Source organism: Pristiophorus japonicus, chromosome 9 (assembly GCF_044704955.1).
Source record: "Pristiophorus japonicus isolate sPriJap1 chromosome 9, sPriJap1.hap1, whole genome shotgun sequence".
NCBI lineage: Eukaryota > Metazoa > Chordata > Chondrichthyes > Pristiophoridae > Pristiophorus > Pristiophorus japonicus.
The window spans coordinates 20,219,314-20,233,974 of NC_091985.1; the positions used below are offsets into that span (position 1 = coordinate 20,219,314).

Here is a 14,661-nt window from a genome sequence, read left to right on the forward strand (position 1 = left end):
GGAAACGTGGCGACCAATTTGCGCACAGCAAGCTCCCACAAACTGCAAATGAGAATGACCAGATAATCTGTTTTAGTGATGTTGATTGAGGGATAAATATTGGACAGGACACCGAGGATAGCTCACCCACTCTTCTTCGAAATAGTGCCATGGGACCTTTACATGCAACTGAGAGAGCAGACGGGGCCCCGAGTTTAATGTCACATCCAAAAGACAGCATCTCTAAACTGGAGTGTCAGCTTAGATTTTTGTGCTCAAGTCTCTGGAGTCGGACTTGAACCCACAAACTTCTGACTCAGAGGCAAAAGTGCTACCCACTGAGCAGCGGCTGACATTATTTTTGAGGTATAAAATATTATTTTATTTCTTGAACACACGGCTCTTTACCTGGTTTCTGTATGACTGCATTGCAAGCATTTGAAATCTCCTCTCTCTTGGCTTCATCTGGGTATTGGTTTTCATTGAAGTAACTATAAGGGAAGAAAACAGGTTACAGATTCAATAATATTACCTCTTACAGCTCGAAATGAAAAGAAAACTAGTGGCTTACTCGCAACAGATCTCACTATTATAGTGAATGTGTAGATGGGAAGAGATGGCACTTTAAGCAACGTCCTAAAATAGGCTAAAGTTTAGATGTGGGTTTCTTAACTCAGCGGTGCACCTAACGCAGTCCCACCTCAGTGCTCACCTGTGGCACCTCAGAGGGCTTGCTGCTCCAGGTATTCTGGGCCAGCTGGTTGTGGAAGGTTGTCGGAGTGAGAGAAATCATGAGGCTGCTACAGGGAGCTGGGGCTAAATCAGTCTGCAGCACAAGTTAAAGGGCTACTCAGCAGAGCTCACTGTGTGAGGACCAGTGGGGATTCAGTGTGGCTTACCTGCAGTACAGCACATTAAAGCAGTGCTGGAAGTCATTTTAAAGTGAGACACCACTTGCGATAGTTTTGATAGTGATTAATGCAACAGACGAGTCACCCAGTCATTCATTAGAGGAGTCAGGGAAATATCCATCCTTCATTCAGCACCTAACTGTGATGTGCGGGCACAAACCCATATCCTCATCTTACGTGGATTACTGCATTAGTACAGCTGCTAAAGCTGTCGGCTTACGGAAGTGAAAGAATTTCAAAGATGGAAAGGTGCTCTCTACACTTCAGCTGACAAAATCTCGGGTTGATGTGTTTGCTTTCAATCTGCAGCAACTGCTCAAGCATATAATAGAAGAGAGAAAGAAAAGACTAACTGGCTTTCGTGACCTCAGACCGTTCCAAAGCGCTTTACAGCTGATGAAGTACTATGTATCAGAATGGGTATCATTGACAGAAAAAAGGACAGAAAGAAATCTTCTAATCTGTACCCTACCATCACTTCTTGGCGATGCACAATCCCAGCCACTTAGCAAAGCTCATTCACTACCGTAATGCATCATATGCATGGGATATACATCAGTGCAGTGTAATCTAAGAATAATAAGAAGGGCTATAGATAGATTAACTGTGTGGGCAAAAATTTGGCAGATGGAGTATAATGTGGGAAATGTGAGGTTATCCACTTTGTTAAGAAGAATAAAAAAGAAAATTATTATTTAAATGGAGACTACAAAATGCTGTGGTACAGAGGGAGCTGGGGGTCCTTGTACATGTAACACAAAAAGTTAGCACGCAGGTTCAGCAAGTAATTAGGAAGGCAAATGGAATGTTGGCCTTTATTGTAAGGGGGATGGAGTATAAAAGTAGGGAAGTCTTGTTACAGGCATTGGTGAGACCACACTGGAGTACTGTGTACAGTTTTGGTCTCCTTATTTAAGGGGGATATACTTGCATTGGAGGCAGTTCAGAGAAGGTTCACTAGGTTGATTCCTGAGATGAAGGGGTTGTCTTATGAAGAAAGGTTGAACAGGTTGGGCCTATACTCATTGGAGTTTAGAAGAATGAGAGGTAATTTTATTGAAACATATAAGATTCTGAGGGGGCTGGATAGGGTACATGCTGAGAGGATGTTTCCCCTAGTGAGGAAATCTAGAACTAGGGGGCATAGTTTCAGAATAAGGGGGTCGCACATTTAAAATGGAGTTGAGGAGGAATTTCTTCTCTCAGAGGGTCATGAATCTTTGGAATTCTCTATCCCAGGGAGCTGTTGAGACGGAGTCATTGAATATATTTAAAGTAGAGCTAGACAGATTTTTGAATGATAGGGGAGTCAAGGATTATGGGGAAAGAGTAGGAAAGTGGAGTTGAGGCCAGGATCAGATCAGCCATGATCTTATTGAATGGCGGAGCAGGCTCGAGGGGCCAAATGATCTACTCCTGTTCCTATTTCTTATAACGACAATGAACCAAAAGGAGCTCCTAGAGCAGTGTTTTAAGCAGGTACCTTTCCATGACAGTCAGGCACTCCTTCCGCCAGGTGAACCGACTGCCCCTTCGGAGCCGGAAGTTGCCCGATGTGGCACCAACGGGTGGCATCGACTGTTTCCACTCTGGTTCCTCTGTGGTGGATGAGGCCGGCCTCATGTTTAAAGTAACGCCTCCAAAAAAAAAAGAGGAAATTGACAGCCACTTAACGATCAAAATATCAGTTCCAAGGACTGGAGGAAGATTATAATTTTTCATATCTGAACAACAAGTAGTCCATCCTATCATTGGTTGCGAGTTTCAATGATCAGCTTTGATAATGCAGTTCCTCTCCAGACCCATTCCTGTTTAAATGCAAAATTAAGAGGCCAGCCAATTGAAGCAATATTCAAAGCCATGATATCCTCCTGGGCGTAGGGTTAAGGACAACTTTATCTCAATAACCAACTTCAAACTCTCAAAACTGGATCTTTTCACCTCCCTCCGCATTCCTTTCCTGCGAGGTGGGAGTTTCTGCGCCAGGTGGGGAAGTCCCACCCTGCAACCTATATGCGGGTTACCGCCCCGGAGAGCAAGTGGAGCGCTAAACATCACACCCCACTTGCTCTGCAGGGCGCGAGTTGGGCGGAAGGGGTCAGTGAGGGGTGCAGCACTATGCGGTGGGACGTGCAGACAGGGCCAGCCCTTCATTAAAGGCGACGGCCAAGCTGCCGACAGGAAACGGGTTCCAACCTGGACCACCAGGGAGCGGGTGGGGGGGGCGGTTGCTGTGGCAGCTGCTGTGGCAGCAGCCCGGCACACAGGCGGAGTACTGGGCTGCAAGATCTCGGCACTGACCCCGCAATCCAAAATGAAGGACACGACTGGTATGTCGGCCATTCCCCACCTCCCGTTTAAATTTTGCCCCGCGAGCGGTCTACACTGGCATCGCCCAGCGCAGCTTCAGGGGGTGCTACCAAATTTTCGCTCCGGGGCAAAAATGGGTCGCTGCGCATGCCCCTAAACTCCCAAAGAATTTTTGGGGGAGTCGTTAGCAGTGGCGCACCCGGGCGAAAAGGCAGTTGTGCCCAGTTAGCATCAACAAATTTCTCCCCATTGGCTCTAATCTGTCACCATATATATAAAACTGTGTTTATCACGTGAAAAGAAATGCAACTGTGTCTGAAATCTGGACTGCTCTTATCGTCAGCAGCCGAATCATGCTGCATCCAAATCTCTGCTGCAGTTGAGTCTCACTTCAGGGATAGGCCTCATCGCAGGGCCCATTCAGATCCAGACAGAGACCTGCAAGTACAGTATCTGTTCCTGACAATTCAAAGTTGCTTTGACTGTTTAAAATAAGTGGAATTATCCAATACCTGGATTAATCTTCTCCAGAAGGTACCATCTGTACAACATCCGTTTCTTGGGTTCACTCATGTCTAGTCCCTGCTGCAATAGCCACTGGGAAATGAAGCTTCGGCTCATTCCTGAAAACACAGAACACGTGTCCCCTAGTTAATGCTGCACACACTTGGACAGGTGCGGTTTCTTTGCTGTCTATTTTCTTCCTCCTCTCCTAAAGACATCGACTCCTGCCTAGGAATAGTCCCATGGGACCCCGGCAGCGGCACACTAGTACCTCACCCAGGGAACCATTCCTGTTGATTCCCACTATTGCGTGAGCCGAAACATTGACGGTCTCCAGGATTATTTGCCTGTGAAGGGCATCGTAGCCAAGCCTGATCCTGTCCTCACCCAACATCCACACACTTTCCAGCTGGAGTCGGTGGATCGGGATAAGGAGCGAGGGGCATTCTCCCTTTCCTCAGCCCTGGGGTGCTGAAGGATAAGTTGCAGCACCCCAACTACTGAAGAATGGCATGTTTCTTGAATAAACAAATCCAGGAACTGCAAGCTATGTGATCTGGGTAATATTTAGTTAGTTAGGAGGGTTATTTTTGGGTGGTAAAGAGTGAATTAATAAAAAGTTAATTTATGAAAAAGACTTTCATTTAAATAGTGCCTTTCATGACCTTGGGACGTCCCAAAGCACTTTACGGCCAATGAAGCATTTTTGAAGAGTGGTCACTGTTGTAGCGTAGGAAATGCGGCAGACAATTTGCGCATAGCAAGCTCCCACAAACAACAATGTGATAACGACCACATAATCTGTTTTTAATGATGTTGATTGAAGGATAAATATTGCCCAGGAGACCAGGGATAACTCCCCTGTTCTTCTTCGAAACAGTGTCATGGGATGTTTTACATCCACCTGAGAGAGAAGACAGGTTTTCGGTTTTACCATCTCATCAGAAAGGCGGCACTTTCGTCAGTCCAGCACTCCCTCAGTCCAGCACTGGAGTGTCAGCCTGGATTATGCGATCAAATCAATGGAGTGGGACTTGAACCCACAACCTTCTGACCCAGAGGCGAGAGGGCTACCCACTGAACCACTGGCTGACATTATGTAGTGCTTCAGCATAAAGTGTTTCACATAATTAATTATTTTTGAAGTACAGTGACTGCTGTTGTGTAGGAAAATGTAACAGCCATTTGGTACCAGGGGTACGGTAGCATAGTGGTTATGTTACTGGTACTCGTAATCCAGAGACCCAAGTTCAAATCCCACCACGGCAGGCAGCTGGGGAATTTAAATTCAATTAAATAATCTGGAATTAAAAAACTAGTATCAGTAATGGTGACCATGTAACTACCAGATGGTCATAAAAACCCATCTGGTTCACTAATGTCAATTGAGAAATTATAATGAGCAATAAGGAAATCTGCTGTCCTTACCTGGTCTGGCCCATATGTGACTCGAGACCCACACCAAAGTGGTTGGCTCTTAACTGCCCTCTGAAATGGCCTAGCAAGCTGTATTCAAGAAGGTGACTCACCATCACCTTCTTGAGGGCAATTAGGGATGGGCATAAATGCTGGCCTTGCCAGCGACGCCCATATCCCGTGAATGAATAAAAAAAATACAGGTTAACTAAGTGAGCAAGAACATGGCAAATGGAACACAATGTGGGGAAGTGTGAAGTTATCCAAAAACAAAAAAGCAGAATGGTGAGAGACTGGGAAATGTCTGCACTCAGAGGGAGCTGGGTGTCCTTGTACATGAAGCACAGAACCTGCAGGTACAGCAAGCAATTAGGGGAGCAAATGGTATGTTAGCTGTTGTTACAAACGGATTAGAGTATAAGAGTAAAGAGGTCTTACGACAACTATACAGGGCATTGGTGAGGCCACACCTGGAGTACTGTGTACAGTTCTAGTATCCTACCCTAAGGAAATACATACTTGCCTTAGAGGGAGTGCAACAAATGTTCACTAGATTGGTTCCTGGGCTGAGGGGATTGCCCTATGAGGAGAGATTGAGAAGAATGGGCCTATATTCCTTAGAGTTTAGAAGAATGAGGTGTGATCTAATTGAAACATAGAAAATTCTTAAGGGGCTTGACAGGGTTAATGCTGAGAAAATGTTTCTCCTGGCTGGGGAGTCTAGAACACGGGGTCACAGTCTCAAAATAAAAGGTCGGCCATTTAGGACTGAGCTGAGGAGACATTTCTTCACTCAGAGGTTTGTGAATCTTTGAAATGCTTTACCCCAGAGAGCTGTGGATGCTCTGTCGTTTTTTGGGAGCGAAGGGCATTAAGAGATATGGGTATGGTGTGGGAAGGTGGAGTTGAGTTAGAAGATCAGCCATGAACTCGTTGAATGGCGGAGCAGGCTCGAAAGGCCAAATGGCCAACTCCTGCTCCTATTTCTTATGTTCTATGTATGCAATAACTCCTTGCAATTGACAGGATGTCCCTCAATAATGCTAAATTTGTATCGAACCTTGGTTAGACCACACTTGGAGTACTGTGCAAATTCTGGTCGCCACAAAAAGGGTATTGAGGCACTAGAGAGGGTGCAAAAAGGATTTACAAGGATGATAGCAGGAATGCGAGGTTATACCCATCAGGAAAGGATGAACAGGCTGAGTCTCTTTTCTCTTGAAAATAGAAGGCTGAGGGGTGAGAGGTCTTTAAAATTATGAAAGATTTTTAAAGATTACTCACAGAGAGTTTTTCCACTTGTGGGGAAGAGCAAAACTCTAGGCCATCAATATAAGATAGTCACCAAGAAATCAAATGGGGAATTCAGAAGAAACTTCTTCACCCAGAGAGTGGGGAGAATGTGGAACTCGCTACCACAGGGAGTGGCTGAAGCGAATAGTATCGAATGCATTTAAGGGGAGGTTAGACAAGCATGAGAGGGGAAAAGAATAAATGGTTATGCTGATGTTAGATGAGGAAAGACAGGAGACAGCTCGAGTGGGGCATAAACACCGGCATGGACTAGTTGGGCCAAATGGACCGTTTCTTCGCTGTATTGCCTATGTAATCCTGTTCTAGCGGTGTTTTTACTGCCCAGATTCCCTTCCACTCTTCACCGCTTGTTCCTATTCTCCAAGCTTATGTTTACTGGATGAGCTAGAGAGTCGGGCTTTTCCAGGTTTGTGGGGAGTTACAATTAACAAGCCTATGTTAATTGGGAACGTTTACATAGACTTTGAAAGATCTAACGTATTATTTTCAATACATAATGTTGACTCCACAATTCTCAAGAGTTTTATTTATTTTTTATTAAAAAGTACATCTATTTCAAGTACTGGTTGGGCAGTTGCCTCCTCACCTGTGACCTGGCCCACAATAGTCTGGGAAATCATCCGATTAGAAAGAAAGCTCTTTATTTCTTCTTTAATAACAGTGCAGTCCCTCCTACAGAATGTAAACAAGAGGGGGAAAAAAATAACATTAAAGGTTTCTAGGAAACATTTCGGAGTTTGAATTTCTTTCCACCTCTATTCCCAGACAAGGTGGGGGTTGGGTCGGTTAACCCATTATATCCCAGATCTACCTCGTTATTAGTCAATTGAGAGACTTTTCCACCACATAAAGACTGGGGCAGCAGCTTGTAATAGTGCGAGCATCCACATCTTTAAATGTCCACGAATTTGGCTTTCTTGTTTTATAAATAATTAATTTTCACCTGGTCTCTTTGGGTGACTCTCGGGCTATTTAGCATTTCACCACTCAAGTTAGCAAGAGGGCGACTTATTCAAGTGGCCCCATCGGGTGCTGGGAGGTGTGCAAATGATTCTACGATTCGGACAGAATCTATCGTTGTCCTGCTGGATGTTTAAGTGGACATAGTAACGAGAACTGCACACTCCATTGTACTGGAATCCCTGTGATGGGGCTACATAGGAAGAGGAGTAGGCCTTTCAGCTCCTCGAGCCTATTCCGCCATTGAGTGAGAGCGTGGCTGATCTGTATCCTAACTTCATATACCCTTCGTGGCTTCATAATCATAGAAATTTACGGCACAGAAGGAGGCCATTCGGCCCATTGTCTGTGCCAGCGAAAAAGAGCTATCTAGCCTAATCCCACTTTCTAGCTCTTGGTCTGTAGCCTTGCAGGTTACAGCACTTCAAGTGCATATCCAAGTACTTTTTAAATGCGATGAGGGTTTCTGCCTCTACCACCCTTTCAGGCAGTGAGTTCGAGACCACCCTCTGGGTGAAAAAAGTTCACAACTCCCCTCTAATCCTTCTACCAATTACTTTAAATTTATGCCCCCTGGTTATTGACCTCTCTAAGGGAAATAGGTCCATTCTATCCACTCTATGGAGGCCTCTCGTATATCCCTTAATACCCTTGGCTAGCAAAAATCTATCTATTGCAGGTTTAAAATTAAGGTACTGCTTACCTTACTAGCTTCTTCTGTGTATTATACTTCAGCAACAAAATAATCCAATAGTCACTTCAACTAACCTCATGAGTTCCTCAACCTTTTCTTCGAGGTCTGTCTCCTCTTCCAATGCATGAAAACTACACGTCCTGTGGCTGCTGTTACTGTGGAGACGGCTGGGGGACAGCCTGCCATTCGCCAACAGCGCTTTCTCATGGTGAACGCTCTCCCGCCCGTTCAGGTTCGTGCTGCATGGCGGAGGCGAGGTGTCGTAGCTGTTGCTCGGCGATGGCGACGTGCCGCTGTACTGGGTCTGCGTCGCAGCTGTGGCGGTGGAGGACGAAGCGGGGAAGTTGTTGCTGTTGCCGTAGCAACTGTTGCTGTTGGTACTGTTACTGTAGCAGTGCCGCTTGCCGAATTTCTCGGTGTGCTCCTGGTCGAGCCGGTCCAAGGTCTCCAGTGCGTGGATAATGTCACGCTTTGTCATCCCGCTCCGTCGCAGTCGCTGCAGCAAGTCGATCTGTTCGATAGTAAACCTAGGCTCGTCTGTGTAGTGTGACATCGTGTTACCGCTGTACGGAGCACAGAAATAAAGGCATTTTTTTAACACTCGATGATGAACAGACAGGTCAATGTGACAATCCCCGAAAGATGGACCATTTGATTACCATTGCCAAATTCCCCACCATCAACATCTTGGGGGGGGGGGGGGGGGGTGGGGGGGCGGTCACCATTGACCAGAAACTTAACTGGACCAGCCACATAAATACTGTAGCAACTAGAGCGGGTCAGAGGCTGGTTACTCTGCGGCGAGTGTCTCACCTCCTGGCTCCCCAAAGTTTTTCCACCATCTACAAGGTATCAGGAGTGTGATGGAATACTCTCCATTTACCTGGATCAGTGCAGCTCCAACAACATTCAAGAAGCTCGACACCATCCAAGACAAAACAGCCCGCTTGATTGGCACCCCACCTTCAACATTCACTCCCTCCACCACCGGCGCACCGTGGTTGCAGTGTGTACCATCTACAAGATGCACTGCGGCAACTCGCCAAGGCTTCTTCGGCAGCACCTCCCAAACCCGCGACCTCTCCCACCTAGAAGGACAAGGGCAGCAGGTGCATGGAATTCTCTCCCCAACAGCACTGTGGGAGTTCCTTCACCACAAGGATTGCAGTGGTTCAAGAAGTGAGGAAATTCCAGGATTTTGACCCAGCAATGATGAAGGAACGGTGATATATTTCCCAGTCGGGACGGTGTGTAACTTGGAGGGGAACTTGCAGATGATGGTGTTCCCATGCACCTGCTTCCCTTGTCCTTCAGAGGTTGCGGGTTTGGGAATTGCAGCGATCAAATAGTTTGAATCACATTTTCCCCGTTCCCCTTGATCCATTTAGCTAATCTTACTTTGGATGTTAACATAGTTTCTGCCTCAACCACTAACCTCAGACGTGAATCCCACAGCCTCACGACTCTGAGAAGTTGTTCCTCCTGTCCTCTGTTCGCAAAGCCTTATATTTGTCGCCCCTTGCTTCTGACCCTGGCCACTCACTCCTGCCCCAACTTCTTGCTCCTGACCCTAACCCCGGTAAATGTATACACCTCATATTTAGTGACACTGAATTCCATCTGCCAGTCCTGGGTTGCACGGGATCGCCAGACAGCTGCACAGTAATGCAGCTGAGGGAACGTTGCTTCCAACCACTGCTCCTGAACGCCTGCTCTCGGTTTTATCCCTTTGAACCAATTTTTAATCTATATTCCTAACCTCCTCCTAATTCCATAACCCTTCTCTAATAATTGCCCATGTGATATCTTGTCCAAGGATTTCCTCAAGTCCATGTACACGACTACCACTGCATTTCCTCCTCTACCATGTCTGAGGACGTCCTCAAAGAATTTGATGAGGTTTATGAAGCACGATCAGTGGATCCGTGCTAACTATTTTTTCTTTATCTAGATGCATGGCAATTTCATCCTTAATTATAGACTGTAAAATTTTCCCTAACTAACTGGTCTGTAATTACGTGGAGTAGCTCCATCTCCCTGTTTAAGAATGGATACTATTGCTGGCAACTCTCCAGTCTTCCAGCATCAAGTATTATTTCCAGGGCCTCTGCAATTTCCTCCCTCATCTCCCTCATGATACTTGGATGTATTCCACCAGGCTCTGCCACTTCCACTTCCTTCAGCTTAACTAACCCACCTACATTTTCTCTTTTATCCTTCATAATATCACAGCGCTTGCTTTCAAACAATTCAGGAGTCACTGTCTCTCTGATATCCTCTTTAATAAAGGCCGACGCAAAATACTTATTAAGCACCTCTGCCTATTTTTGATCATCTACAAATTGCCAACCCTGTCCGCTCGGGGGTCCCACCTCACTTTTACCAATTCTTTTTGACTGCGCCTTTTAATATTTTTGGAAATGTTTTCCTCACATTTCCCCTTAACTTTCCTATCCCACTCTTAACCTCTTTTCCTATATTTTCATATTCTCCTTTAGTTTTCTCATTCTTACAGGCTCTCGTTTTCCAATTGTAATTGGTTTCCAATATCTTCATTTATCACATTGCTGTTTGTGGGAGCTTGCTGTGCACAAATTGGCTGCCGCGATACCTACGTTATAACAGCGACTACACTTCAAGAGTACTTCATTGGCAGTAAAGTGCTTTGGGGGGTCTCGAGGTTGTGAAAGGCGCTACAGAAATGCAAGTCTCTCTTTATCCAAACACCCTAAAAGTATGTGTGGATAACTTCTTTCCTTTGTAAAGAAATATTAACCTGTACCTTTGCAATCTCTTTTCAACAAAAACATCCCACAGTTGCTCTCCGGCCCTGTGTGCCAATTCCTCGTCAAACCTCAGCTAGTTTGCTCCTCATCTTTTTAAAATCTGCCGTAATCCAATCTGTTGTTCCAGGTTTTGTATCCTTTCTAGTTGAATCTTAAACCGTATCATATTGGGTTGATACTCCAAAGGTGCTCATCCACATTCAGCTCTTCTACCTGATCTATTTCATTGCCCATAACCAGATCTATAACAACTCCTCCCTTACAGGCTCACTAACATACTGCTTGAGGAAGGAGCCCTCTACACATTTTAGAAATTCCATTCCCATTTCTCCATTTACTCCTTCGCTCTGTCCTAATCGATAAGTGGGTCATTAAAATCTCCCGGCACAACAATCCTGTTATTCTTGCTCATTTCTCTAGTCTGAGAGTTCCTCTTCCACTTCCTTCCCACAATTTTGGAGATCTGCGATAAATATCCACACAATAGAGCCCTGAAATATAATTTCCAGGCTTCTGCATCTCCCTCAGGAGCCTCGGATGTATCCTGTCAGCCCCAGGCATTTTATAACAAGCTCTTTTTAAAAAAAAATCCTTCAGCTCCAACGATATTGAATCTATCTGTACTCTTTTCTTTGTCTACAGCACCCCTCTCTACATCATGTATCCTTTTAAAAAAAAATATTGTCACTCCAGCTCCTTTGCTATCTTTTCTACCTCTCTTGATTATATTATATCTCAATAGATTAATTTTTCCCTTCTTGTCCAGTTTATAGATAGGTCTCTGCTATTGCTATTAAGTCTAGATCTTCCTGTAAAATAATTTCTCCCAGCTCGTTTCCCAAAGACTACACCTCTTCCCATAATTTTGTTTTGTCTAATTGTCCTTTGTGGTTATTTCGATCCTTTCTCTACTCCGCAACCCCCCCCCCCCCCCCCAGTTTAAATACCTTGTCACTTTCCTATATAACCTTTTTACCAGTATATTAGCATCTTCCCTATTCATTCAGTTAAAGCCCTGATCCTTGTGGATCAGCTTCCATCTGTCTCAAAACTGGTGCCAAAGTGGAATCCCTGTTCCCGACACCACAGGAAGCCATGTATTGATTTCCCTACTCTTCTTGTCCTTCCCTATTCGAGCACACGTTTGGGGAAGTAATCATGAGATTGCCACCTGTGAATTCCTACCCCTAAACTTGTATCCTAATCTCCTAAAGTCATCACAGGCCTTTGGTTATCTTTATCATTGGCTCTCACATGGCCCACAATGTTGCCCTCCCTCTACATGTAAAGTCTTTTTCAGACTAGATGATATTCGCCTTATCCTAGCACTTAAGAGGCAACAAAGTATCCCAGGCTATCGGTCTGGATTGTAAAAGATTGTCAACCTCTCTAACTACTGTATTTGTAGCTGTTTTGCTCATTTTCCCTCCTTGAAACATCTCTTGTGCCATTGATATTTATTTGAGGGTTCTGCCCAGAGTCATTTTTATCCCACAGGAAAATTCAAATATGTTTGAGAGCGCAAGTTGCTCTAGGCACTCCTCGAACATAATAGGAGCAGGAGTAAGCCATTTTGCCCCTCGAGCCTGCTCCGCCATTCACTAAGTTCATGGCTGATCTTCGACCTTAACTCCACTTTCCCACCCTTGATTCCCTTACTATCGAAAAAGCTATTGATCTCAGTCCTGAATATATTAAACAACTGAGCATCCACAGCCCTCTGAGGTAGATAATTCTAAAGATTCACAACCCTTGAGTGAAGAAACAGCCTCCCAGCATCTACATTGTCAAACCCTGTAAGAAATTTATGTTTCAATGAGATTATTTTTAATATTTCTAATTCATTAAATTTAATGTTCTAACATTTCTTACCTGCCTTCCTCATGCCCCTCAGACAATCACCCAACTTTACTCCTCCAGTGCCTGGTCCCTTTCTCCAATCATTGGCCCCAAGTTTCCACATGATTTGCTCCTGACTTTTAGGAGCAACTGGTGTAGAACGGAGTATCTTAGAAATCGGAATTCTCGTCATTTAGTTTGCTCCAGTTCTAGTCAGTTAGAACAGTTTCACTTTGGAACAGAATTTTTTTTTCAAAAGGGGGCGTGTCCGGCCACTTACGCCTGTTTTCAAAGTTTCGGCAGTGAAAACTTACTCCAAACTAACTTAGAATGGAGTAAGTGAAGATTTTTGTACGCTCGAAAAAACCTTGTCTACACTTTAGAAAATCAGGCGTAGGTTACAAATCAGGCATAGGGAATGGGGGGGGGGGGGGAGGTTTAAAGAGAAGTTTACAAACATTAAACACTTCAGTTTTACAAATAAAGAGCCATCATCAATAATAAATGATAAATACATCAATAAATCAACCAATAAATCAATCAAAAAAATTAATAAGAAATATATTTTTTTAAATCAATAAATAAAACATTTTCTACTTACCGACTGCAGCACCGGGAGCCCTCCAACAGCGTGCTGGGATGCCCCCCCCCCCAGTGTGTCTCTGTCAGTGTCTCTATCTGTCTGTGTGTCTCTCATTCTCTGTCTGTCAGTGTCTGTGTTTCTGACAGCGAGGGGAAGGGGAGGAGGGGGGTAGAGGGAGAGAGGGGGGGAGCAGAGGGAGGGAAGGGAGAGGGATGAGGGAGAAGAGGGAGGGATGGGGGAGAAGGGGGGGGAGAAGGGGATAAAGGGGAGATGGGGGGAAAGGAGATTGGGGGGGGGGAAGGAGATGGGGGGGGGAAGGAGATGGGGGAAGGAGATGGGGGGAAGGAGATGGGGGGGGAAGGAGATGGGGGGGAAGGAGATGGGGGGGAAGGAGATGGGGGGGAAGGAGATGGGGGGGGAAGGAGATGGGGGGGGGGAAAGGAGATGGGGGGGGAAGGAGATGGGGGGGGGAAGGAGATGGGGGGGGAAGGAGATGGGGGGGGGAAGGAGATGGGGGGGGGAAGGAGATGGGGGGGGGGAAGGAGATGGGGGGGGGGAAGGAGATGGGGGGGGAAGGAGATGGGGGGGGAAGGAGATGGGGGGGAAGGAGATGGGGGGGGGGAAGGAGATGGGGGGGGGAAGGAGATGGGGGGGGGAAGGAGATGGGGGGGGGAAGGAGATGGGGGGGGGAAGGAGATGGGGGGGGAAGGAGATGGGGGGGGAAGGAGATGGGGGGGGGAAGGAGATGGGGGGGAAGGAGATGGGGGGGAAGGAGATGGGGGGGGAAGGAGATGGCGGGGGAGAGGAAATGGCGGGGGGGCGGAGGGAAAGGAGATGGGGGGGAAGGGAAAGGAGATGGGGGGGGCAAGGGAAAGGAGATGGGGGGGGGGCAAGGGAAAGGAGATGGGGGGGGCAAGGAAAAGGAGATGGGGGGGGAAGGGAAAGGAGATGGGGGGGGGGAAGGGAAAGGAGATGGGGGGGGGAAGGGAAAGGAGATGGGGGGGGGGAAGGGAAAGGAGATGGGGGGGGGAAGGGAAAGGAGATGGGGGGGGGGAAGGGAAAGGAGATGGGGGGGGGAAGGGAAAGGAGATGGGGGGGGGAAGGGAAAGGAGATGGGGGGGGGAAGGGAAAGGAGATGGGGGGGGGGGAAGGGAAAGGAGATGGGGGGGAAGGGAAAGGAGATGGGGGGGGGGAAGGGAAAGGAGATGGGGGGGGGAAGGGAAAGGAGGATGGGGGGGGGAAGGGAAAGGAGATGGGGGGGGAAGGGAAAGGAGATGGGGGGGGAAGGGAAAGGAGATGGGGGGGGGAAGGGAAAGGAGATGGGGGGGAAGGGAAAGGAGATGGGGGGGGGGAAGGGAAAGGAGA

The 14,661-nt window shown here is 46.6% G+C and overlaps 1 protein-coding gene across 7 annotated transcripts in view; it reads right to left on the reverse strand.

The window, feature by feature from the left end:
* LOC139272955 (homeobox-containing protein 1-like) overlaps positions 1-14,661 on the reverse strand; it is a 178,000-nt gene that overhangs the window by 29,868 nt on the left and 133,471 nt on the right. For all 7 annotated transcript variants that reach the window (XR_011594976.1, XM_070889124.1, XM_070889126.1 and 4 more), the window contains 5 exons: positions 8,163-8,651; positions 7,021-7,106; positions 3,713-3,823; positions 2,374-2,527; positions 388-470 (listed from right to left, as the gene is read on the reverse strand). Coding sequence is in view for 6 of the 7 variants with exons in the window: in XM_070889124.1 (XP_070745225.1) it covers positions 388-470; positions 2,374-2,527; positions 3,713-3,823; positions 7,021-7,106; positions 8,163-8,651 (923 nt within the window). In the remaining variant the exon portion in view is untranslated. The remainder of the gene's footprint in view (positions 1-387; positions 471-2,373; positions 2,528-3,712; positions 3,824-7,020; positions 7,107-8,162; positions 8,652-14,661) is intronic.